The following is a 27520-nucleotide window of genomic DNA, read 5'->3' as shown; positions in this document are numbered from 1 at the left end:
TTTATAATGGTGCTATATAATCCTTTGTTCAACCAGTTCTCTCTATCATGCAATTACTAAATCGGTTTTGATCTTCTTTAACTGCACAGTATTGTTTCTTGTGGGAATGTTATTTCAAAGTGATTGAACTCTTTTCTCCCCATGCTCCAGGTGTTGCAGCTGCAGTCTCTCCAGTCCTACCAGAACAAGGCTTCCCTCTGCTGCTCTGCTCTTCGTCTACATGGACAGAGCCACTCACTGCCTGTGAGTCACCTCTGACTTCACCACTTCACCTCTGTCACTGAGCTATTTTGATTTTGAACTCTGGCTTCAGGTTGATGAGTTTTGGCAGCTGTTATAGTGTTATGCATAAATGTTTATATGTTTGATTTTTTTTGATTTGCTCACAGTCAGTGTTTGATTTTGACTGTTGTATTGTTTGATCCCTGTTTGTTTGTAGTTGAAGAAGAGTGGGAAGGAGCCAAATGCTGGAGCTGAGCTTGTTCTGGGGGAGACAACCTACAGAACCAAGGTGAGAAACCGTCATGTAGATCTCAAATGCATGACTTGTAACAGGATCTGCCGTGAAAGTCAATTTCTCTGTCTCTCTGAAGGTGTGTGATCGTACCAACTCCCCCCAATGGGAAGAGGCTTTCCTTCCTGGTTCGTGACCCCAGAGAGGAGATTCTCAAGTGAAGGGTGAGAGTTCAGTCTGCTTCAGGATGGATAATGTTTAATTAAAACATAATGTCACTCACTGTAAACATCTTGCACAATCGACTGTAAATGCAATTCCACACTACAGAGCTAAACGATAGTGACATTACTCTACTACTCCCTATAAGTACTTTTCTTTCGTATAGTTCACCTTAATAGACCACGTGGTGTCCTCCACCTTTATTCAGTTCAGTCCCTCAGTAGAATCTGACTGTCAGGTGAGGCTCCATCCAGTCTCAGCCACTGATCCAGGACCAGATCTGGTTCTGACAGCAGCTCTCTGACTGGTACCACCAGAGAACCCATCGCCTGATCCCAAGCACTGGAGAGCTAGAGAAAGATAAATAAATAGTGATTAGAAAGGGAAAGATAAAAGGGTAGGTTTGTGTGGATGAATTGCATTTAACAGTGATTGTGCAAGATGTTTACAGTGAGTGACATTATGTTTTAATTAAACATTATCCATCCTGAAGCAGACTGAACTCTCACCTTCACTATGAGAATCTCCTCTCTGGGGTCACGAACCAGGAAGTAGAAAGCCTCTTCCCATTGGGGGGAGTTGGTACGATCACACACCTTCAGAGAGACAGAGAAATTGACTTTCACGGCAGATCCTGTTACAAGTCATGCATTTGAGATCTACATGTACGGTTTCTCACCTTGGTTCTGTAGGTTGTCTCCCCCAGAACAAGCTCAGCTCCAGCATTTGGCTCCTTCCCACTCTTCTTCAACTACAAACAAACAGGGATCAAACAATACAACAGTCAAAATCAAACACTGACTGTGAGCAAATCAAAAAAATCAAACATATAAACATTTATGCATAACACATATAACAGCTGCCAAAACTAGACATCAACCTGAAGCCAGAGTTCAAAAGTTCAAAATAGCTCAGTGACAGAGGTGAAGTGGTGAAAGGTCAGAGGTGACTCACAGGCAGTGAGTGGGCTCTGTCCATGTAGACGAAGAGCAGAGCAGCAGAGGGAACAGCCTTGTTCTGGTAGGACTGGAGAGACTGCAGCTGCAACACCTGGAGCATGGGGAGAAAAMAGTTCAATCACTTTGAAATAACATCAAAACAGGTGGTTAAAAGGATAAAAACGAGTAATAGAATGAGAGAGAGATGGTGAGAAGGGGTACTGAGATAGGGAGAGGTGAGGACAGGGCAAAAGTAACACTGGAAAACTAGAGAGTGGCACGGAGGTGTGAAAAATATATAAATTGACGAGACAGAACGGAGGGAAGGAGCACTGACCCGATCCAGTCTGTCTGGTTGTGATACTGTTGGTACCCACTCCAGTACCAGGTGAACACGACCTGACTTCACATCATTCAGAGTGTACCACTGGAAAAGAGACAAGAAACCACACATCAGACAGTGTACTAAAACTAATACACATTATACAGATGAGTGTACCGACTACCGATGTAAGCGAGTACAGACATCATTTAGTACACGAGCAGAGAGAGATGTAAGCATTACCTGGTCTGTATACTGGGAGTGTATGATGTCTCTCATACTGATGTTACACCTGTACACAGGAGGGAAAAATACAGTCAGAAATCAAACACTTTGACAGGGAACAACATGGCTAACAAAAATARAGGACCCAACCTGGATGTAGACCAAATGGCATCCTATTCTCTACATAGTGCACTAATTAGTGTCAAAAGTAGTGCACTTTATATACGACATAGGGTGCCATTTGGAACGCAGKGCAGCTKCTCTCACCTGCCCAGGAAGTCATCCTTGTCCATGTCTTTATCATACAGRTCTACCTGGACCTCCTGATCTGACTGTGGGGTCATCACCGTCTGGGGAAACACATCACATTGACTGTAACACTTAGAGAGGAAACTATAAGTAAACCTATAGAGCAMGAGTCATGACAGTCGTTGACAGACAACATGTCATAAATACTTCATATGAATATTGTGTAGAAAGTTCACATTTCTACTCCTATTCATCAGAAAGCAATAGATTGCATGAAACATAATTCCACAAAGAACAGTTTCCAGACTTTCCACAGCACAAAGCCCCCAGTTAGATAAAAGAGAGACTACAGCGGATGCAGAGCTAACGTTGAATCAGGTGAGAAATGGCAGACATAACAAGGATGACTCACGTCAGAATGCAATGTTGTGTATACAGTGGGGAGAACAAGTATTTGATACACTCCGATTTGCAGGTTTTCCTACTTACAAAGCATGTAGAGTCTGTAATTTTTATCATAGGTACACTTCAACTGTGAGAGACGGAATCTAAAGATCCAGAAAATCACATTGTATGATTTTTAAGTATTTGATACATCAGAAAAGCAGAACTTAATATTTGGTACAGAAACCTTTGTTTGCAATTACAGAGATCATACGTTTCCTGTATTCTGACCAGGTTTGCACACACTGCAGCAGGGATTTTGGCCACTCCTCCATACAGACCTTCTCCAGATCCTTCAGGTTTCGGGGCTGTCGCTGGGCAATACGGACTTTCAGCTCCCTCCATAGATTTTCTATTGGGTTCAGGTCTGGAGACTGGCTAGGCCACTCCAGGACCTTGAGATGCTTCTTACGGAGCCACTCCTTAGATGCCCTGCTGTGGTGTTTCGGGTCGTTGTCATGCTGGAAGACCCAGCCACGACCCATCTTCAATGCTCTTACTGAGGAAGGAGGTTGTTGGCCAAGATCTCGCGATACATGGCCCCATCCATCCTCCCCCTCAATACGGTGCAGTCGTCCTGTCCCCTTTGCAGAAAATCATCCCCAAAGAATGATTGTTCCACCTCCATGCTTCCGTTGGGATGGTGTTCTTGGGTTGTACTCATCCTTCTTCTTCCTCCAAACACGGCGAGTGGAGTTAGACCAAAAAGCTCTATTTTTGTCTCAACAGACCACATGACCTTCTCCCATTCCTCCTCTGAATCATCCAGATGGTCATTGGCAAACTTCAGACGGGCCTGGACATGCGCTGGCTTGAGCAGGGACCTTGCGTGCGCTGCAGGATTTTAATCCATGACGGCATAGTGTGTTACTAATGGTTTCTTTGAGACTGTGTCCCAGCTCTCTTCAGGTCATTAACCAGGTCCTGCCGTGTAGTTCTGGGCTGATCCTCACCTTCCTCATGATCATTGATGCCCACACAGGTGAGATCTTGCATGGAGCCCCAGACCGAGGGTGATTGACCGTCATCTTGAACTTCTTCCATTTTCTAATAATTGCGACAACAGTTGTTGCCTTCTCACCAAGCTGCTTGCCTATTGTCCTGTAGCCCATCCCAGCCGTGTGCAGGTCTACAATTTTATCCCTGATGTCCTTACACAGCTCTCTGTCTTGGCCATTGTGGAGAGGTTGGAGTCTGTTTGATTGAGTGTGTGGACAGTGTCTTTTATACAGGTAACAAGTTCAAACAGGTGCAGTTATACAGGTAATGAGTGGAGAACAGGAGGGCTTCTTAAAGAAAAACTAACAGGTCTGTGAGAGCCGGAATTCTTACTGGTTGGTAGGTGATCAAATACTTATGTCATGCAATAAAATGCAAATTAATTACTTAAAAATCATACAATGTGATTTTCTGGATTTTTGTTTTAGATTCCGTCTCCACAGTTGAAGTGTAACTATGATAAAAATTACAGACCTCTACATGCTTTGTAAGTAGGAAAACCTGCAAAATCGGCAGTGTATCAAATACTTGTTCTCCCCACTGTACTTATGGTCAGAGCTGGGGTCAATTCGAAAGTTGGATTCTAGGTTGCTTAGGAGTTACCTGGAAAAAAATTATGTTTTTGTTAGAGAAGTTAAAAAATAATATATCAGAGCAGTTTGAAACTTGTTGGGTCCTTTTTTCAGAATTTCTACCTGACTGATGTGCTCAAAGTAAACTGCCTATTACTCAGGCCCAGAAGCCAGGAATATGCATATAATTGGTAGCATTGGATAGAAAACACTTTGAAGTTGTAGAAATGTTAAAATAATGTATAAGACTATAACACAATTGCTATGGTAGGAGAAAATCCAAATAAAACCAACCTGAATTTTGGCGAATAGGACGCGCACTTGCCAATTACTTTTCTATTGAACTTACTTCTCCGGATGAAATATTAGAGTTTCTTTACATTTTAGGGTACCTGAGGATTAGATAGAAACGTAGTTTGACTTGTTTTAACAAAGTTTAGCGGTAGCTTTTGGGATTAATTTGTCTGCAGGTAGAACGAGTGGATTACCGAAATCGATGACACCAACTAACTGACTTTGAGGGATATAAAGAAGGATTTTATCTAACAAAACGATCATTCATGTTGTAGCTGGGACCCTTTGGATTGCAAACAGTAAGTGATTTAATAAATCGCTATTTGTGAATTTATGACGCCTGTCCTGGTTGAAAAATATGTTGATGTGGGGTGCCGTCCTCAAACAATCACATGGTATGCTTTCGCTGTAAAGCCTATTGTAAATCGGACAATGTAGTTAGATTAACAACAATTTAAGCTTTTAACCGATATAAGATACTTGTATGTTCATAAATGTTTAATATTATGATTATTTATTTGAATTGCGCGCCTTCATTTATTTTCAACTCGAAGGCAAATAAGGTCAGGAAATGTATGGGTCTTTTGTGGCTGAGGATGGCTGAGGACACTCCAGAGTGATGATGTCACTTGACCATAAGGGATGACATCACAATGCCGATGATTTCAAGGATTCCATTTAACAGAAAGCTATTCAGATTAGAATTTCAAGTAAATTGTGTTGTTTTTATTGTTGAGATATATTAARAGATAGCGTAGGTATTAATGCATGTTTGGGTTGAATACAGGTTTTGTATCATAGTTGACATATTTGCAATTTAAAAGATGAGGACAAAGAGAGAGAGATACTGAGAAACAGAGAGAGAGAAAAAAGGAGGCGGCAAGGGTTGGATAGACAGAGAGAGGCGAGACAGAGAAAGCTAGAGAAGGATAGGGAGGGAAAGAAACATCCCAAATTGACCAAGAAGGAAAAGTTGAAGGATAGAAGGATGAAGGAGCTAAGACAGAACACCTTGGAGAGAGCAAGGTGGGACGAGATTAAGAAAGAACAGGAGGAAGAGCGGGAGAGAGAGGAAGAGAGACAAAGGGAGGAGAGATAGAAGATGATGAAGACACAGATAGCCAAGCAGACCCGGATTCTGGAAGAGCAGAGACACTGCGAGATGAAGAGAGAGTGGGAGGAGGACCGGCTGAGAAAGCTGGATGCAGTCACAAACGAATAACAGGCAGACGTGGTCTAAACTATTAGAGTTTTAGCAACCAGGAAATGGCAGAGCGATTTCTGCATAGTGCAACTTTAAGGAGAAAAACAGAAGAAAATGTTACACACCTACTACAATAGGTACAAAAAGGAGACAAGGAGGTCTACAACTGGTGTTTGGGAAACTACGTTGGTGAGACCCGCGCAGAGCGGGAAGAAAAGAAGAGGACCAAGCTCTTGAAGACCGAAGCGAAGCAAACCGACAGAAGGTCGAGGGGCAATMGCTCGAGTGGGAGAAATCCAAAGCCAAAAAGAAACAGATAAAGAAAATGCAGGAGAGGACCAAATACAATTGACTATGGAAAAAGGTATCAAGGTAAATGTTAAAGCTGGATTATGTAACTTTTTGGGCGACCCAACCAAAATCACATAGAAATGTGTGTCACTATTTCTATGCTTCCCATTCTTAAGTTTCGTTTTTGCGTCTTTTACTTTCGGTTTGGTACACCAGCTTCAAAGACCTAAAACAAGGAAGTCATATTGAGACTTAACTCTCTTCTACAAATGAGCCCTGCACGATACAAAAACAAGCACATACAACAGGCAAGTATCGAAAAAAACTAATATAGACAATGTACACATTAAGATACAAAACAGTCAATTAAAACCAACACATTCTTCATTATAAAAATCCTCTGTCAGCTGTCTGAATTGACCTAGGGCCTTCCAAGTATCCAATCCAAATGTCTTTTGGCGATTATTCCAAACAGGGTGCAAGGCAATTAGAGGCAGATTTACCTAACTCTGTAGACACCAAAGGACTAAAAACCAACTCTGTGAACGAGTTTGATAACTTGTCATTTGAAATCTTAACAGTAATGTTAGGTAAGTCTGATGCTTATGGAGCAGGGCTTTGTAAACAAAAAGAGCGTAATGATGTGATCTATGTGACTTTAAAGAGGTCCAGCCAACCTTTTGGTAAAGAATGCAGTAATGAAGAATAAAACTGTCTCCTGTGATAAAACGAAGAGTGCTATGACAAACTGCATCCAGGGGTTTAAGAGTAGTGGCAGCAGCACATTGATGAATGGTATCACCATAATCAAGAACAGATAGAAAGAATGACTGCACAATCTGCTTCCTGCTGACGTGAGAGAGGCAAGATCTGTTTCTATAAAATAAAAACACTTTAAATGTTAGATATTAACAAGCTCAAAATACAATATTTTTGGTTACGTGAAATATATTTCACAGCTGTTTAGATGGTACAGTGATTCTTTACAATATACTTGCTTGTTTTGTCACATAAACTGAAATTCGGCAAACTGCTAGAATTTTTGCACGCAGGAAATGGCAGAGCGACTTCTGCATAGTGCATATTTGAATTTAAGATTGGGTTTAGTGTCAACAGTCACTTGTGGACTCTACTACTGAGTTAAGTGAACGCATCAACTGTAATCAGGCTAGTTGTTGTACCTCAGCTATGTGAAAATACACTGTATTCATTCTAATTTACCCTTAACACTTCTCCCCTTTGGTGTTCTATTTTTCAGCTCTGGTGTTTTAGAAGACTGATATCTTCTTCTTACTCTTCATCGTATTCTTTATCTTTTGCTATACAGTACTATCAGCATTATTAATGACAAATTGCAATATTGTCARTTTGGCTTTGTTCCATATTCTGTTAGACAGGATGGATGGTTCACTTCATGACATGCCAYATATTGCTACTGAAAACCTCCATACCTCAAACATCTCGTTCCAGGTGGGGTTGAGGTTCTCCTTGATCACATGACTCTTAAACTTGACCCCTCCGATGTTGATCTTGACGTACGGGTCACTCTTGCCCTTCTTCAGGCCCCCCATCAGGTTGTCCTTGGCGATTAGATTCTGGGCCTCCAGTAGGTGGATTCTCAGCACCCCCTAAAAACAAACACTAGTAACAAGACTGTACAAAACACAGCAGTGTAGCATGAAAACCTGATTCACACAATACATAGTATTAATATACTTATTCACACAGTAAATGGTACTGCTCGGCTATGAAAAGCCAACTGACATTTACTCTGAGGTACTGACCTGTAGCACCTCTACAACCACTGTGATTATTATTTGAACCTGCTGGTCATCTATGAACATCTTGAAGAACAATCTGGCCTTGACGGCCATGTACTCTTAGAATCTCTACCCGACACAGCAGAAAAGGACTGGCCAACCCTCAGAGCCTGGTTCTTTGGCTCCTGCCTCAATTAAGCATCTCCAATCCAAAATTAAATCTAGAACCGGCTTCCTATTCCGCAACAAAGCATCCTTCACTCATGCTGCAAAACATACCCTCGTAAAACTGACTATCCTACCGATCCTTGCTTCAGCGATGTACATTTACAAAATAGCCTCCAACACTCTACTCAGCAAATTGGATCAGTCTATCACAGTGCCATCCATTTTGTCACCAAAGCCCCATATACTACCCACCACTGCGACCTGTATGCTCTCGTTGGCTGGCCCTCGCTTCATTTCCGTCGCCAAACCCACTGGCTCAGGTCATCTATAAGTCTTTGCTAGGTTAAAGCCCCGCCTTATCTCAGCCTACTGGTCACCATAGCAGCACCCACCCGTAGAACACTCCAGCAAGTATATTTCACTGCTCATCCACAAAGCCAACTCCCCCTTGGCCGCCTTTCCTCCAGTTCTCTGCTGCCAATGACTGGAAGAATTGCAAAAACCACTGAAGCTGGAGACTCATATCTCCCTCACTAACTCGAAGCATCAGCTGGCAGAGCAGCTTACAGATCATTGCACCTGTACATAGCCCATCTGTAAAAGCCCACACAACTACCTCATCCCACATTGTTATATACACTGCTCAAAAAAATTAAGGGAACACTAAAATAACACATCCTAGATCTGAATGAATTAAATATTTTATTAAATACTTTTTTCTTTACATAGTTGAATGTGCTGACAACAAAATCACACAAAAATTATCAATGGAAATCAAATTTATCAACCCATGGAGGTCTGGATTTGGAGTCACACTCAAAATTAAAGTGGAAAAAACACACTACAGGCTGATCCAACTTTGATGTAATGTCCTTAAACAAGTCAAAATGAGGCTCAGTAGTGTGTGTGGCCTCAACGTGCCGTATGACCTCCCTACAACGCTGGCATGCTCCTGAGAAGGTGGCATGGTCTCCTGAGGGATCTCCTCCCAGACCTGGACTAAAGCATCCGCCAACTCCTGGACAGTCTGTGGTGCAACGTGGCGTTGGTGGATGGAGCGAGACATGATGTCCCAGATGTGCTCAATTGGATTCAGGTCTGGGGACGGGCGGGCCAGTCCATAGCATCAATGCTTCCTCTTGCAGGAACTGCTGACACACTCCAGCCAATGAGTCTAGCATTGTCTTGCATTAGGAGGAACCCAGGGCAACCGTACTAGCATATGGTCTCACAAGGGGTCTGAGATCTCATCTCGGTACCTAATGCAGTCAGGCTACCTCTGGCGAGCACATGGAGGGCTGTGCGGCCCCCAAAAGAAATGCCACCCCACACCATGACTGACAACCGACCCAAAACCGGTCATGCTGAGGATGTTGCAGGCAGCAGAACGTCTCCACAGCGTCTCCAGACTCGGTCACGTCTGTCACATGTGCTCAGTGTGAACCTGCTTTCATCTGTGAAGAGCACAGGGCGCCAGTGGCGAATTTGCCAATCTTGGTGTTCTCTGGCAAATGCCAAACGTCTTGCACGGTGTTGGGCTGTAAGCACAACCCACCTGTGGACGTCGGGCCTCATACCACCCTCGTGGAATCTGTTTATGACCGTTGAGCAGACACATGCAATTTGTGGCCTGCTGGAGTCATTTTGCAGGCCTCTGGCAGTGCTCCTCCTGCTCCTCCTTGCACAAAGGCGGAGGTAGCGGTCCTGCTGCTGGGTTGTTGCCCTCCTACGGCCTCCTCCACGTCTCCTGATGTACTGGCCTGTCTCCTGGTAGCGCCTCCATGCTCTGGACACTACGCTGACAGACACAGCAAACCTTCTTGCCACAGCTCGCATTGATGTGCATCCTGGATGAGCTGCACTACCTGAGCCACTTGTGTGGGTTGTAGACTCCGTCTCATGCTACCACTAGTGTGAAAGCACCGCCAACATTCAAAAGTGACCAAAACATCAGCCAGGAAGCATAGGAACTGAGAAGTGGTCTGTGGTCACCACCTGCAGAACACTCCTTTATTGGGGGTGTCTTGCTAATTGCCTATAATTCCACTTTTGTCTATTCCATTTGCACAACAGCTGTGAAATTTATTGTCAATCAGTGTTGCTTCCTAAGTGGACAGTTTGATTTCACAGAAGTGTGATTGACTTGGAGTTACATTGTGTTTGTTTAAGTGTTCCCTTTATTTTTTTGAGCAGTGTATATTTTTTGCTCCTTTGCACCCCAGTATCTCTACTTGCACATTCATCTTCTGCACATCTATCACTCCAGTGTTAAATTGCTAAATTGTAATTATTTTGCCAATATGCCTATTTATTGCTTACTCTCCTAATCTTACTTCATTTGCACACACTGACGTTTCTATTGTTATTGACTGTACGTTTGTTTATTCCATGTGTAACTCTGTGTTGTTTGTGTCGCCCTGCTTTGCTTTATCTTGGCCAGGTCGCAGTTGTAAATGAGAACTTGTTCTCAAATGGCCTATTTGGTTAACTAAAGGTGAAATAAATTAAATTAAATTAAACACTGGCACACTGCTTCTCACTCAGAGCCAAAGCTGGGCTTAGGTTGGTGTGTGTGGGAGTGTTCCAGGAAGACTGGGTTCCTCAGTGACCTCCCTCAGGTACCTTCTCAGCTACCATCTCAGTAACTGTTACCCTCTTAGCCTCCTCTGGCTCTGGTACTGGTGCTGGGATAGAGGAAGGGCTGGGGGATGGAGCACTGGGAGTGTCCACTGAACTAGACCTGAGCAGACATGGTAGAAGAACAGAGAAATTGGTTAATCTGTGTGTGTGTGTGTGTGTGTGTGTGTGGTGTGTGTGTGTGTGTGTGTGTGTGTGTGTGTGTGTGTGTGTGTGTGTGTGTGTGTGTGTGTGTGTGTGTGTGTTGGTGTGTGTGTGTGTGTGTGTGTGTGTGTGTGTGTGTGTGTGTGTGGTGTGATGGTCTGTATTAGTACACTCTCATTTGTTCTACCTCTGCTGCACTGTGTCTCTCTCCAGTCTCTGTTCAGCAGTAGAGGCGGCTCGAGCTCTGGGTTGATCTGCCCTCTCCACATCAATCTCACACTTCTTGGGACACAGCACCTGTAGAAGAACAACACATTTAATAACTCCACCATACAACCTTATTACAAAACATCATGTATTGATTCAATACACAACTATAGTGCCTCCTACAAAGTAAGATAGTGTTTCTAAGGTACTGTAAGTGCAAGAGTGTGTCTCACCTTCAGTTCAGCCCTCAGTAGAATCTGACTGTCAGGTGAGGCTCCATCCAGTCTCAGCCACTGATCCAGGACCAGATCTGGTTCTGACAGCAGCTCTCTGACTGGTACCACCAGAGAACCAATAGGCAAGGTCCAACTGTGAGACAACTAGTATAAGAGAAAATGGAAGAAGGATGGATGACAGCGTAATGTAGCACCCTTTTATAAAAGCACACATCTTTAAGCTCTTATCTAAAAAGTAACATACACACTCACCTTCACTATGAGGATCTCCTCTCTGGGGTCATGAACCAGGAAGTAAAAAGCTTCGTCCCACTGGGGTGAGATGGTGCGATCACACACCTTAAGAGACATAGAAAGGAGGCATGAGCTGTAATTCACTGACATAAACCTGCTCCTTTCCAATAAATATCTCTATAAGTCTTAATCTGGTGACATAATCATTGATGCTTGGCTGCCGTTTGACAAATAAAAATAATCTAATCATGTAGACTAGCCTACCCGCATTGTATCTACGAGCTGTTGGCTACAGCGCACTTGCCAAAACCAGAGTGGGCACACTAGCTATATAACGGCAAAAAAATGGGTGAGAAAACCATCAGTAGAGTTGAAAATGCGATGGAAACCCATTTCACTTTTTTTGGTACATGGGATTTTAACTGCAAACGGTATTTTGTGTAATTGATGATTACTTGGGTGCTGCCAGCTGTGGGCATGTGGGCAGGATTAAAATAAATAATCCTAACACAATGAAAACTGTTACGGTATCCTTAATTCCGTGACATACCATTTTTTCCCTATCATCTCACAAATCTCAGTTTTGGACAAGACTGACTTTATGAACAAAATGTTTTTATTAACACTTTGTAGTCAAAAACATTATTTGCTTTTTAGGGGCAGACCCTCTTTAAGGACACATTGAAAGGTTTTACAGTGTCATATGTCAATTTTAAACAGGACATATCGCATGAGTGATCTGTCTCACCGTCGTTTTATGGGAGGTCCCCCCCACAACAAGTTCAGCTCCCACTTTTGGCTCCTTCCCACTCTTCTTCAGCTAGAAGCACACCACAATGAACAAACACACACACACACACTCGATGTGCACAAAAATAAACACTGTATTCATATGCAAAATAGAATGAGTCTTCTAAACATAACAAACATAACATCATTATCATAAGCCCTGCACACAAAGTCATGAGATCCCTTCCAAACTGAGAAAGAGGTAGATTAGACGCACAGGTAGGCCGTCAGCCCTCTCCACAAACACAAACAGTAGAGCCATGGATGGAAAGACTTTGTTGTGGTAGGACTGCCTGGACTGGAACTGGAACACCTGAGTGAAATGTAAACAGGTCAGTGGGACTGTATAGCACTGTGTTTCAGGATGCATTACTCTACTGTTTTCTACTGCCTATTATACTGAACAAAAACATAAACACAACATGCAACAATTTCAAAAATTGTTCTGAGTTACAGTTCATATAAGGAAATMATTCAATTGAAATGAATTCATTAGGCCCTAATCTATGGATTGCACATGACTGGGCAGGGGTGCAGTGATTGGAGGGCCTGGGAGGACATAGGCCCACCCATCGGGGAGCCAGGCCCAGCCAATTAGAATTAGTTTTCCCCCACAAAAGGGCTTTATTACCAACAAAAATACTCCTCAGCACCAGAGCCGGATGTGGAGGTCCTGGGCTGGCGAGGTTACACGTGGTCTGCGATTGAGGCCGGATGGACCTACTATCAAATTCTCTAAAACAACATTGGAGGCAGCTTATTGTAGAGAAATGAACATTCAATTCTCTTGCAACAGCTCCGGTGGACATTCCTGAAGTCAGTGTGCCAACTGCATGTTCCCTCAAAACTTAAGACATCTGTGGCATTTTAAAGTGGCCTTTTATTGTCCCCAGCATAAGGTGCACCTGTGTAATGATCATGCTTTTTAATCAGCTTGTTGATATGCCACACCTGTCAGGTGGATGGATTATCTTGGCAAAGGAGAAATGCTCACTAACAGGGATATAAACAAATTTGTGCACAAAATTTGAGAGAAATAAGCTTTTTGTGCGTATGGAACATTTCTGGGATTTTTTATTTCAGCTCATGAAACACGGGACCAATACTTTACATGTTGCGTTCATATTTTTGTTCAGTGTATATTGTTATGTTTTGTACTCAGGTATCATTTGCAAAACAGATTCTATGATCTCAACATGATCTCCTTAATAACTCCTAAATTACAGTGCATTTGGAAAGTATTCAGACCCCTTGACTTTTTCCACATTTTGTTACGTTACAGCCTTATTCTAAAATGGATTAAATCGTTTTTCCCCCCTCATCAATCTACACACATTATTTAGCAAAAATGTCTAAAAACCTGTTTTCGCTTTGTCATTGTGGGGTAGTGTGCTTTTTGTAAATACATTTCACAAAAAGGCTGTAACAAAGAAAAAAACTGAAAAAGGGAAAGGGTCTGAATACTTGCCGAATGCACTGTATGTGTATAAGGATATATTACTCTACTGTTTAATACTGCAAATATTTGGGGGACGAATTTAAAACTGGAAGAATAGGACTGACCTGATCCAGTCTGTCTGGTTCTGATACTGTTGGTACCCACTCCAGTACCAGGTGAACACGACCTGACTTCACATCATTCAGAGTGTACCACTGGAAAAGAGAGACAGCAACTCACAGTGTAGCCTACCATTGAAACAGGGTAACTAAAAAGCTTTCACATAGGATGGTAAAGTTCAACATTCAGTACAGTGATTGGTTTGTTTAAATTAGAGTGCGTAGTCATGTCAACTCCATTGCAGGCAGGTAGATCTCACCTGGTCAGTGTATTGAGAGGTGATGATATCCTTCAGACTGATCTTCAACCTGTAACAGTACATCACTATCAGAGAACAAACTACTTAGAGAGCCAACTACTGTACAAACACATGTAATATGGAGCAAAAATAAATCTATGGGAGTAGTTACATGTCCCTGCCATAGAAACCTATCTAATTCCCAGAGACTGTTTGCATCCCAAATGGCACCCTAAAGTAGTGCACTATATATAGACTAGGATGCCATTTGGGTCACCGCCTGCATACCTTCCCATGAAGTCATCCTTCATGTCCATGTCCTTATCAAACAGCTCTACATGCAGCTCCTGGCCAGGCAGTGTGGTCAGAACCACCTGGGAGACAACACAACAACAGCTTCAGTAAGGGCAGTATTCTACATACTAAAACTGGAAACACACAGGGAAACAATGATAATAGGCAAGTCCTCAGTTTAAGCCTGCTGTCCTGGTTGTTGAGCACTCATTCTATGGTTCTACTGTTTACTGAAGTGCAGAGACCTCCTTGAACTCATTATTACCCTACAGTGGCATGAGTGTCCGTTTTGAACAATGGCTTTGTTTGTTTGGTTAAAAATATCTGATTTGAAATTAAGATTATATTTCACAAGATTTGATTTATTGGGTCGACCAAATAAAATCATGGCCACTATGTAATATCCTACCTCATACATCTCGTTCCAGGTGGGGTTGAGGTTCCTATTGATGACCCGGCTTTCAAAGGTCTCACCCCCAATGTTGATCTTGACATAGGGGTCACTCTTGCCCTTCACCATGCCCCCCATCATGTTGTCCTTGGGGACCAGATTTTGGCCCTCTAGAAGGTGGATTCTCAGCACCCCCTAAAACAACAAAACACTTTACTTCATCACAGACTTACATTCTTCAACATTGCTATCTCATAACATGGCATTATTTACCTCTGTGGCAAAGCTGGGATCAGGGGAGGTCTGTTGGGGGCGTATCTTTGAGAGACCTGCTGCTAGGTTGGCTGCTTCTGTAGAGGAAGTGGGGATGTTTTCCTCATCTAACCATAACACCTGAAAAGAAAGAAAGAATGAAAGAAAGAGAGAGATAGAATAATACATTACATAGGCCAAACTGAGCAATTTGTTTTTAGATGTGCATCAACCTGTAGGTTGGGATTGAGAGGAGGTACCAGTCCTTACCCTGAGTACAGTGTTGATGTAGATGCGGCTGGCAGGGCCAGATTTGTCTAGCTGGAACCACTGGTCCAGAGACAGGTTGGGGCCCGACAGCAGGCGGGACAGAGGGATGGACAGACTACCTAGAGTCTGTATCCGGTCATTGTCCTTCACCTGAGACAAACATGGGAGGATAGTGAGAATGTTGAGTGAAGAATACAAACAGAAAAGAGACGGTGGTCATTGAACAGAATGCTATGTGGAAAAAACAGACATAAATGCAGCATTCATTAAATGAACATGATGACAAATGGGTGCAGAACATGTTATCCAATGGAGTTAGAATATCAAGATACCTGAATGTCTATTGACTGCTTGTGTGGATCTGGGATAAAGAAGGTGAAGGCATCCTCCCACGTTGGGTTGATGGTCGTCCAACAGGTCTAAGAGCAACGTGAAGGAAAATTGAGAGTGAAATAGGAGGGAGTTTGACTTCAAAGCAAAGATAGTCTACTACTGTGGTAGCACTGTTTGGTCCTTTTCTCCACTATAGGAGCTGAATGGAATAAGTCTCGTAAGTCACTGCTCTGGTAGTCTTACCCTGCTCTCTCGAGTGATGTCCTGCACAGACAACTGCACCATGGGACTAGGTTCTTTATTGCCCTTCTTCATCTAAAACACAAACATAGAAACACACATTGAAATATAAGGCAAACACAAACAACCAACATTAACAACACAACGGGGGGGTTTGTTCCGGCCCAGCATTAACACAACCGATTAGTGTGGCGTGATTAACCAACATTTTATTTTTTCCCAGTTATTAAAAAAATGACTTGACTGACGTCGGTTCAATTACTTGAATTCCCTTATATAAACACAAAATTGTATTCATATTTTTATTATTTTGCCTTTATTTAACCAGGTAYGCTAGTTGAGAACAAGTTCTCATTTACAACTGCGACCTGGCCAAGATAAAGCAAAGCAGTGCGACAGAAACAACAACACAGAGTTACACATGGAATAAACAAGCGTACAGTCAATAATACAATAGGGGAAAAAAGAAAGTCTAAATACAGTGTGTGCAAATGGCGTGAGGAGGGAAGGCAATAAATAGGCCATAGTAGCAAAGTAATTACAATTTAGCAGATTAACACTGGAGTGATAGATGAGCAGATGATGTTGTGTAAGTAGTGATACTGGTGTGCAAATGAGCAGCAAAGTAAATAAAAACAATATGGGGATGAGGTAGGTAGATTGGGTGGGCTATTTACAGATGGACTATGTACAGCTGCAGCGATTGGTTAGCTGCTCAGATAGCTGATGTTTAAAGTTAGTGAGGGAGATATAAGTCTCCAACTTCAGTGATTTTTGCAATTCGTTCCAGTCACTGGCTGCAGAGAACTGGAAGGAAACGCGGCCAAAGGAGGTGTTGGCTTTGTGGATGACCAGTGAGATATACCTGCTGGAGCGCGTGCTACGGGTGGGTGTTGTTATCGTGACCAGTGAGCTGAGATAAGGCAGAGCTTTACCTAGCAAAGACTTATAGCTGACCTGGAGCCAGTGGGTCTGGCAACGAATATGTAGCGAGGGCCAGCCGACTAGAGCATACAGGTCGCAGTGGTGGGTGGTGTAAGGCGCTTTGGTAACAAAACGGATGGCACTGTGATAGACTACATCCAATTTGCTGAGTAGAGTATTGGAAGCTATTTTGTAGATGACATCGCCGAAGTCGAGGATCGGTAGGATAGTCAGTTTTACGAGGGTATGTTTGGCAGAGTGAGTGAAGGAGGTTTTGTTGTGAAATAGAAAGCCGATTCTAGATTTGATTTTGGATTGGAGATGCTTAATATGAGTCTGGAAGGAGAGTTTACAAGTCCAAACTGTCCAGAGTAGTGATGCTAGTCGGGCGGGCGGGTGCAAGCAGCGATCGGTTGAAAAGAATGCATTTAGTTTTACTAGCGTTTAAGAGCAGTTGGAGGCCATGGAAGGAGTGTTGTATGGCATTGAAGCTTGTTTGGAGGTTTGTTAAAACAGTGTCCGAAGAAGGGCCAGATGTATACAGAATGGTGTCGTCTGCGTAGAGGTGGATCAAGGAATCACCCGCAGCAAGAGCGACATCGTTGATATATACAGAGAAAAGAGAGAACCCTGTGGTACCTCCATAGAGACTGCCAGAGGTCCTGACAGCAGGCCCTCTGATTTGACACACTGAACTCTATCTGAGAAGTAGTTGGTGAACCAGGCGAGGCAGTCATTTGAGAAACCAAGGCTGTTGAGTCTGCCGATTAAGAATACAGTGATTGACAGAGTCGAAGGCCTTGGCCAGGTCGATGAAGACGGCTTCATTGTACTGTCTTTTATCGATGGCGGTTATGATATCGTTTAGTACCTTGAGCGTGGCTGAGGTGCACCCGTGACCAGCTCGGAAACCGGATTGCACAGTGGAGAAGGTACGGTGGGATTTGAAATGGTCAGTGGTCTGTTTGTTAACTTGGCTTTCGAAGACTTTAGAAAGGCAGGGCAGGATGGATATAGGTCTGTAACAGTTTGGGTCTAGAGTGTCACCCCCTTTGAAGAGGGGGATGACCCCGGAAGTTAACCCACTGTTCCTAGGCCGTCATTGAAAGTAAGAATTTGTTCTTAACTGGCTTGCCAAGTTAAATAAAGGTGAAGTAAAAAAATTTAAAACATAGGTAAGATGGTCTGGCTGGCAGAATGCTACTGTCTGAGCAGAGATGAGTTGATGACTTTAAGYAATGATAAATAATAAAGTCATCAAATAAAAACTTGGTAATATACACAACTGAAATATTGTGTTATTTCATAGTAATAAACTCTTTCTCTATTGATGTCTACCTAATGTAGACCTAACAGAGACAATGGAATATTTTCTATGTTTTGGCAATTTAATTTTCACTATTTTTCAGCCTTGAAATTTCCATTAAAAAAGGTCTAAAATCATTGCTATGTTATTATTTAATAATACTGTGATTATCTTTTCATAATCAAACCGAAATCGAACTGACCTCAAAGTACTAATCGCTCAGCACTACAACCAATTCAACTAATCAAATGATTGATGATTAGAATTGATTAGTTAAGATAGTAAAGATGGCGCCGAAGAACATGGCTGACGTTTTACATTCTCCCAACCAATTGTGCAATTTTGTTATTTTTTCTGCGTAACTTATTTTTTTACTTATTGTGTACATAATGTTGCTGCTACCGTCTCTTATGTCCAAAAATAACTTCTGGACATCAGAAAAGCGATTACTCACTACGAACTGGAAGAAACGTTTTCCTTTAATGAGTCAGACGAGAAGGATATCTAAGACCACCTTTACTCCACACACAGCTCTCCCCCGCCCTCCATTTGGCAAATCTGACCACAATTCTATCCTCCTGATTCCAGCTTACAAGTAAAAACTAAACCCGAAAGTAACAGTGACTCGCTCAATACAGAAGTGGTCAGATGACGCGGATGCTACATTACAGGACTGTTTTGCAAGCACCGACTAGAATATGTTCCAGGATTCATCCAATGGCATTGAGGAGTATACCACCTCAATCATCGGCTTCATCAATAAGTGCATCGATGACGTCGTCCCCACAGTGACTGTACGTACACATCCCAACCAGAAGCCATGGATTACAGGCAACATCTGCTTCGAGCTATCGGCTAGAGCTGCCGCTTTCAAGGAGCGGGAGACTAATCCGGACGCTTATAAGAAATRCCGCTATGCCCTCAGACGAACCATCAAACAAGCAAAGCGTCAATACAGGATTAAGATTGAAACATACTACACCGGCACTGACGCTCGTCGGATGTGGCAGGGCTTGAAAACCATTACGGACTACAAAGGGAAACCCAGAAGCGAGCTGCCCAGTGACGTGAGCCTACAAGACGAGCTAAATGCCTTTTATGCTCGCTTCGAGGCAAACAACACTGAAGCATGCACGAGAGCACCAGCTATTCTGGATGACTGTGTGATAACGCTCTCGGTAGCCGATGTGAACAAAACCTTTAAACAGGTCAACATTCACAAAGCCGCTGGGCCAGATGGATTACCAGGACGTGTACTCAAAGCATGCATGGACCAACTGTCAAGTGTCTTCACTGACATTTTCAACCTCTCCCTGACCGAGTCTTTTTTTATTATTTATTACAAAAAACACAAGGAAGGTGTAACATTAAAGAATTATAACATGAAGGACAAACAATACAGCATCAAGACACTATCAACATGTATCAGTCTTTCCGCAACAGAGCCATCCTTATGTGTGAGGGTGCGTGTGCATGATAGTGATATAAAATATATGTCATAGTTTCCTTTTTCATGATCACAATCTTGTGAAACCCGAACCCTCCAAGATCTCCCAATAGCTGTCCCTCAACCATTCGCGCCCCCTCCCACAGTCCCCCCCCCAGCCCCCCCCGGAATTAAAAAAAAAAAAAAATATTCCATTCCCCACCCCCAAGAACCCCCCAATGCACCAACAACCAAGAGAAGAACTAAGGAGAAAAAATTTAAAGACAGAAGAAAACAGCAAACAATGCAAAAAAAATGTTACAAAATAATAAATTTTAAACAAAGGACATCAAGGACAACTGAAATCATAACAGAAATGCCTACTTTATATGTGTGTGTGCATATCTGGCACTATTACATGTATGCGTGTGTTCTTGTATATGTTTATTTTTATTTGAATGAGAGTGTGTGTATATGCATGTGTACAAACACCTGCATGGCATCAGCCTCAGGCAAACCGGTATTAGTTGTAAAAACACTGTCACTTAGTGTCATTCAAATGTACTTTCATAATGATTTATTTTGACTTTTTTTCCCCTTTATCTTTTGATCATCCTTCTCTCTCTCACACAGCAACTCCACTCCCACTTGTCTCCAATTCCACAAACCAACCCTCAGCTTCCCTCAGCCCATCCCATCTATCTCTGCTGGCCACCCACTTTGTGTTTCTACGCAACACATATCTTTCAACTATGCTATGATGTTTAATGTACAATTTCAATCTATCTAATAGAATCTGAAGATTGCGTGTTGAAGATAAATACTTTTACTTAAAGTATTAGTATATTAGTAATTGACTGCCCCGGTCTCTCCAGATCTCCTAACAGTACTATTTCTAGGGTKAATTTTAGATCAATGCTATGCATTTTCAGCCATTCCTGAATCTGAGACCAGAAACAGGCTACCTGCGGGCAATACCAAAATAAATGGTCTATTGATTCTGTATCCTCACAACAAAATCTGCAGAGCTTCGATGATTTTATACCCCAAATATTCAACATTTTGTTGGTGGCAAGAATTCTATATAATAATTTTAGCTGAAAAGCACAAAGTCTTGAATCTAGCGTTGTTTTATATATCAACTCATACAATGGATGATACATCCATCATACATGTACCATGGAATCGGTACATCAAAAATCTCTTCCCAACTATTTTGCAATCTGTATGGCACAGTTGTCAACATCCTGGTCCTCAAATGAAACTGGTATACTTTCCTATTTATGCTATTTTTATTCCTCCAACAGTTTTGATCCTTTATATTGGGCAGACAGACCAGTTCCCTACCTCCTCCCGCTACCACCTGCCTCCTCCATTTTTGGGGCAATGCTGTAATCAATTGGTTGTACTCTTGGATTGAGCAGACCTTCCTGTACAATTCTGATAACTCCATGAAGGACATAACTCTACCATTACAATATAACTTAAGAACAAAATACCCTTTTCAAACATCTTTCCCATAAATACAGGTATTTTATCAACCAGCACATTTGAGTTCAGCCATAATATTTGTTGTAATATTTGTTCTATCTTTCAGGGGGATGAAATTGAAATTGTAGCCAGCTCTGCAATGCTTGTTTGAAAAAGACAGATACTTTGAAAAAAGTATCATTTTCAATTAATCGAAAATGAGACATGGCAATCTGCACAAAGGCAAAAAGGCCATTTTTAAACAATGGATGAGCTTTCTTATTTATCTACTTGAGAACCATTTAGGGTTCAAGTAAAACTTTTGAATGAGTGAAGCTTTTAGAGAAAGGTTTAGTGCTTTAATATTTATTCATCTCAACCCACCCAATTCATATTCATTATATAGATAGGCTCGTTTTATTTTGTCTGGTTTAGCGTCCCAGATAAAGCGAAATATTTTTTGCTCATATGATTTGAAAAACGAATCATCAGGAGTAGGCAGCGCCATAAGTAAATTAGTAAACTGAGATATGACTAAGGAGTTAATCAGGGCAATTTTTCCATAAATAGACAGGTATTTACCTCTCCATGGTTGCAGGATCTTGTCTATTTTTACAAGTTTTCTATTGAAATTCATTGTGGAGAGCTTATTTATATCTTTTGTGATATGAATACCGAGTATGTCTACTTCACCATCAGCCCATTTTATTGGTAAGCTGCAAGGTAATGTAAAAGTTGTATTTTTTGAGGATCCAATACGTAATATTGTACACTTATCATAATTAGGTTTTAGTCTAGAGAGTACAGAAAAGTTATCTAGATCTTTAATGAGACATTGCAGGGATCTAGCTTGCGGACTTAACATAAAACTTGAGTCATCGGCATACATGGACACCTTTGTTTTTAAGCCTTGGATTTCTAATCCTCTAATGTTGTTATTGGATCTGATTTTAATAGCTAGCATTTCGATGGCCATAACGAATAGATATGGTGACAGCGGACACCCTTTTAAAACTCCTCTTGACAATTCAAAACTCTCTGAGAAGTAGCCGTTATTTACTATTTTACACCTGGGGTTGCTATACATTATTTTTACCCATTTTATAAGAGAATTACCGAAATTGAAAGAAAACCTTACCCTTACTTTATCAAATGCCTTTTCAAAATCCGCTATAAATACCATTCCTGGCTTCTTATATGTTTCATGATGTTCTATTATTTCTAGTAGTTGTCGTATATTATCTCCAATGTATTGTCCATGTATAAAACCTGTCTGATCAGGATGAACAATACCTGGTAAAAACCCTTTTAATTCTGAGTGCTATGCATTTAGCTAGTATTTTCGCATCACAACATTAAAGTGTAAGGGGCCTCTAGTTTTTTAGATAGACTGGGTCTTTATATTTGCCATCTGGGTCTTGTTTTAATAATAGAGAAATCAGACCTTCCTGCTGAGTACCTGACAGACTACCATTTCTATAGGAGTAGTTAATAGGAGTAGTTATTTCTCACCTGGACAAAAGGAACACCTATGTGAGGATGCTGTTCATTGACTACAGCTCAGTGTTCAACACCATAGTGCCCACGAAGCTCATCACTAAGCTAAGGAATCTGGGACTAAACACCTCCCTCTGCAACTGGATCCTGGACTTCCTGACGGGCCGACCCCAGGTGGTAAGAGTAGGCAACAACAAGTCTGCCATGCTGATCATTAACACTGGGGCCACTCAGGGGTGTGTGCTTAGTTCCCTCCTGTATTCCCTGTTCACCCACGACTGCGTGGCCAAACACGACTCCAACACCATCATTAAGTTTGCTGACGACACAACAGTGGTAGGCCTGATCACCGACAACGATGAGACAGCTTATATGGAGGAGGTCAGAGAACTGGCAGTGTGGTGCCCTGACAACAACCTCTCTCTCCCTCAATGTGAGCAAGACAAAGGAGTTGATCGTGGACTACAGGGAAAGGCAGGCCGAATAGGCCCCCATTAACATCGACGGGGTTGTAGTGGAGCGGGTCGAGAGTTTCAAGTTCCTTGGTGTCCACATCACCAACAAACTATCATGGTCCAAACATACCAAGACAGCCGTGAAGAGGGCACGACAAAACCTTTTCCCCCTCAGGAGACTGAAAAGATTTGGCATGGCTCCCCCCAGATCCTCAAAAGMTTCTACAGCTGCACCATCGAGAGCATCCTGACCGGATGCATCACCACCTGGTATGGCAACTGCTCGGAATCTGACCATAAGGCGCTACAGAGGGTAGTGCGAACGGCCCAGTACCTCACTGGGGCCAAGCTTCCTGCCATCCAGGACCTATATAATAGGCGGTGTCAGAGGAAAGCCCATAAAATTGTCAGAGACTCCAGTCACCCAAGTTAGATTGTTTTCACTGCTACCGCACGGCAAGCGGTACCGGACGGCCAAGTCTAGGACCAAAAGGCTCCTCAACAGCTTCCACCCCCAAGCCATAAGACTGCTGAACAATTCATAAAATCACCACCGGACTATTTACATTGACCCCCCCCTTTGTACACTGCTGCTACTTGCTGTTTGTTTGTTACCTATGCATAGTCACTTCGCCCCCACCTACATGTACAGATTACTTCAACTAGCCTGTACCCTTGCACACTGACTCGGTACTGGTGCCCCCTGTATATAGCCTCGTTATTGTTATTCTTATTGTGTTACTTTTTATTATTACTTTTAATTTTAGCCTACTTGGTAAATATTTTCATCTTCTTGAAATGCACTAAGTAAGCATTTCACGGTAAAGTCTACACTTGTTGTATTCGGCGCATGTGGCAAATAAAGTTTGATATGATTTCATTTGGTTTGTAACAAAAGCCTGCACACTCTGTAGTGCTATAGAGCTAGGATTGGTAACTACTGCCATAGATGTTGCATGGCAACCGCCGAAAAACAGTACAGAAATCAAAGCCGTCCTGACGCACAGAGGAAACAACAGAGCTGTGTGCAAACAGTTTCAGGAAGTCTAAAGCTGAACACACCACCACTGTGGCTGTTGTTCTCTCCCCTCACCTGCCATTCACTCCCCTTAACAGATCAAATAGGACTGGATACGTGAAAGCAACATGGCAGAAACTCCACCTAGCCTACCTGAAAGCTAGGTGGAGATATTCCTTACATCTATCCAATTATCTCAGCTCAGTGATGGGAAGTGAACAAGGGCAGATGGTAGGGAACAACTCTGTAACAAGAACCATAACGACAGTTACAGCTGTACCCTAGCAAAGCCACAGACAGGAAGCAGCTTGGGGCTGAGAGAGGAGGGGGGAAAGGTTGATGAGGTGTGGTGACTCACAGGAAGGGCTTCAGCCTTGTCCAGATACACTGCCAAGATGGCTGCCGAGGGGGGGTCAGAAGTCTTACTGGACACCGTCATGCTCTCGTTCCTCTGAAGAACCTGGGGGAGGAGTGGAGAGGAGAGAAGGGGAGAGGCACTCAGCTCTAAGCAATGTTCATTCTGCACATTCCTTCACTACGGGCTCACTGCCAGTGTACACAGTCACCACAATGTTTAACCATACAAGACAGCCTGAGCATCATATTCCTTTCACATTGACTGCGGGAGGAATATTATGATAGGGAAGATATGGATGCAGACCTGTTCCAGTCGCTCCGTATTGGGCAACAAGACCAACCACTCCAGTCTGAAATGGACACGTCCTGACTTGGTTTCTTTCAAGGTGAACCACTGAGAAACAAAGCATAAATATACAGATTGTGATGATAACGTAATGGGGGAAGCATAGACATTACTTCTAAATGGGCTGTGAGTCATCTTGTTAAATTGTTATCTTGTTAAATGTCGAACTTTATCAGACATTCAATAATACAAATAACTCACTTCATCAACAACTTTGGACTTCTTGACGATACCCAAATCTATCTTGGTTCTGGAGAAAAATGGAAAGAGGGAGAGAGACAAATAGAGAAATAAACAAAAACAGAGAGAAATCAAGACGATGGAGAAAAACAAGGGAAGGAGAACCCGTAGTATTTAAGAACAAGAGGATAACACTACATTTAAAACACTAGGAGACTTTATATCCTTCTCCTTTTGACTCAGTGGCAGGACTATGAGAGGTGAAAGGTCAGGAGTCAGTAAAAAAGTGGCAGTGCAGCACAAAGAAACCCATGGGCAGGCAGGCAGGCAGAGATGTAGCTACCTCCCCAGAAAGTCATCCTTGTCTGGGTCTTTGTCATAAACCTCCACCTCCAGCTCCTGACCTGGTACTTCATGGACTATGACCTGACACACACACATGGACATACACAACACCATGAGGACCAAACACAGGACATGAATGAGGAGACAATGTGGCTGTGTACTGTATATGATTACTCAGTTGGCAGTGGATTTCCCTTAATAGACACACACACATATAGGGGAATCCCAACTCCGTTACCGGACCAATGCATTCTCTACCAAGTAATGCATTATCTTCCTAAATAAAGGTATGGAAATCAAGACATGCTATTTTCCAACAGTAAATGCAACACTAATATGTGGCAATGACATTCAATGAAAGAGGAATAAGTGATTTTACAATCCTCCGGCTCCTGGCCCCCTCACCTCATACATCTCTCCCCACTTGGGACAGACAGTGTTGTCCACAACGTGGGAGGTGAAAGTCTGAGGCCCCACCCTACACAGAGCATACGGGTCAGACAAACCCGCTATCACACCCTTCATGTAGTTGTCCTTAGCTGGCAGGTCATCAGCCTCCAAGAGGTGGATACGTACCACACCCTGAGAGAGGGGGGAGACAGAGAGAGAGAGAGGAGTAGAGAGAGAAAGAGAGGGGGAAAGAGGGGATTCAGAGAGAGAGGGAACAATGGAGCATTTCATGGGGAGGGAGGGAGGCAGAGGAAGACAGTGAGAGGATTGATACTGGTATAAGCTCTACTGTGTGTAACGTCTGTATATCAGTTTGGCAGTCATAAGCTCAGACAAGACACATAGAGTCTGTGGTCTGAGTAAATGTGTGTGTTTAAGGAGTGTGTTTAAGGAGAGTGTTTGTGGAGAGTGTTTGTGGAGAGTGTTTAAAAAATATAGATATATTTCTAGGGGTAGATCAGCTTTAATATTGCAGATACTGTAGATTGTGGGTTCTATCAAAGTAATTGTTTGCATCATTGCACCATATGTCGGCATACAACGATACAACGGCATACAACATACAACGAAGCCTTGGATTTCTAGCCCCTTGATATTATTGTTGGATCTGATTTTAATAGCTAACATTTCGATGGCCACAATAAATAAAAATKAAATCAAATTTATTTGTCACATACACATGGTTAGCAGATGTTAATGCGAGTGTGGCGAAATGCTTGTGCTTCTAGTTCCGACCATGCAGTAATATCTAACAAGTAATATAACCTAACAATTTCACAACAACTACCTTATACACACAAGTGTAAAGGAATGAACAAGAATATGTACATAAAAATATATGAATGAGTGATGCCCAAACAGCATAGGCAAGATGCAGTAGATGGTATAGAGTACAGTATATACATATGAGATGAGTAATGTAGGGTATGAAAACATTATATAAAGTGGCATTGTTTAAAGTAGCTAGTGATACATTACATCAAGATGGCAAGATGCAGCAGATGGTATAGAGTACAGTATATACATATGAGATGAGTAATGTAGGGTATGTAAACATTATATAAAGTGGCATTGTTTAAAGTGGCTAGTGATAAATTGATTACATACATTTTTCCATTATTAAAGTGGCTATAGTTGAGTCAGTATGTTGACAGCAGCCACTCAATGTTAGTGATGGCTGTTTAACAGTCTGATGGCCTTGAGATAGAAACTGTTTTTCAGTCTCTCGGTCACCGCTTTGATGCACCTGTACTGACATTTACATTTACATTACATTTAAGTCATTTAGCAGACGCTCTTATCCAGAGCGTCTTACAAATTGACCTCGCCTTCTGGATGATAGCGGGGTGAACAGGCAGTGGCTCGGGTGGTTGTTGTCCTTGATGATCTTTTTGGCCTTCCTGTGACATCGGGTGGTGTAGGTGTCCTGGAGGGCAGGTAGTTTGCACCCGGTGATGCGTTGTGCAGACCTCACTACCCTCTGGAGAGCCTTACGGTTATGGACGGAGCAGTTGCCGTACCAGGCGGTGATACAGCCCGACAGGATGCTCTCGATTGTGCATCTGTAAAAGTCTGTGAGTGTTTTTGGTGACAAGCCGAATTTCTTCAGCCTCCTGAGGTTGAAGAGGTGCTGCTTCGGACAAACTGACCATTTCAGTTTGTCCGTGATGTGTATGCCGAGGAACTTAAAACTTTCCACCCTCTCCACTACTGTRCCGTCAATGTAGATGGGGGGCTGCTCCCTCTGCTGTTTCCTGAAGTCCACGATCATCTCCTTTGTT

The 27520-nt window shown here is 42.5% G+C and overlaps 1 protein-coding gene across 1 annotated transcript in view; it reads right to left on the bottom strand.

Annotated features, from left to right (window-relative positions):
* The window catches only part of LOC111970158 (extended synaptotagmin-1), a 98823-nt gene that overhangs the window by 56542 nt on the left and 14761 nt on the right, over window positions 1-27520 (bottom strand). The window contains 14 exon segments of the mRNA XM_070445830.1: window positions 1631-1726; window positions 13953-14042; window positions 14207-14255; window positions 14474-14559; window positions 14889-15065; window positions 15144-15263; window positions 15393-15542; window positions 15725-15811; window positions 15969-16040; window positions 24420-24521; window positions 24723-24812; window positions 24966-25014; window positions 25288-25370; window positions 25695-25871. Coding sequence (XP_070301931.1) covers window positions 1631-1726; window positions 13953-14042; window positions 14207-14255; window positions 14474-14559; window positions 14889-15065; window positions 15144-15263; window positions 15393-15542; window positions 15725-15811; window positions 15969-16040; window positions 24420-24521; window positions 24723-24812; window positions 24966-25014; window positions 25288-25370; window positions 25695-25871 — 1428 coding nt within the window.

The sequence above is a fragment of the Salvelinus sp. IW2-2015 genome, linkage group LG11 (assembly GCF_002910315.2).
Source record: "Salvelinus sp. IW2-2015 linkage group LG11, ASM291031v2, whole genome shotgun sequence".
In the NCBI taxonomy this organism is placed as follows: Eukaryota; Metazoa; Chordata; class Actinopteri; order Salmoniformes; family Salmonidae; genus Salvelinus; species Salvelinus sp. IW2-2015.
This window is presented reverse-complemented; position numbering and strand designations above follow the sequence as displayed.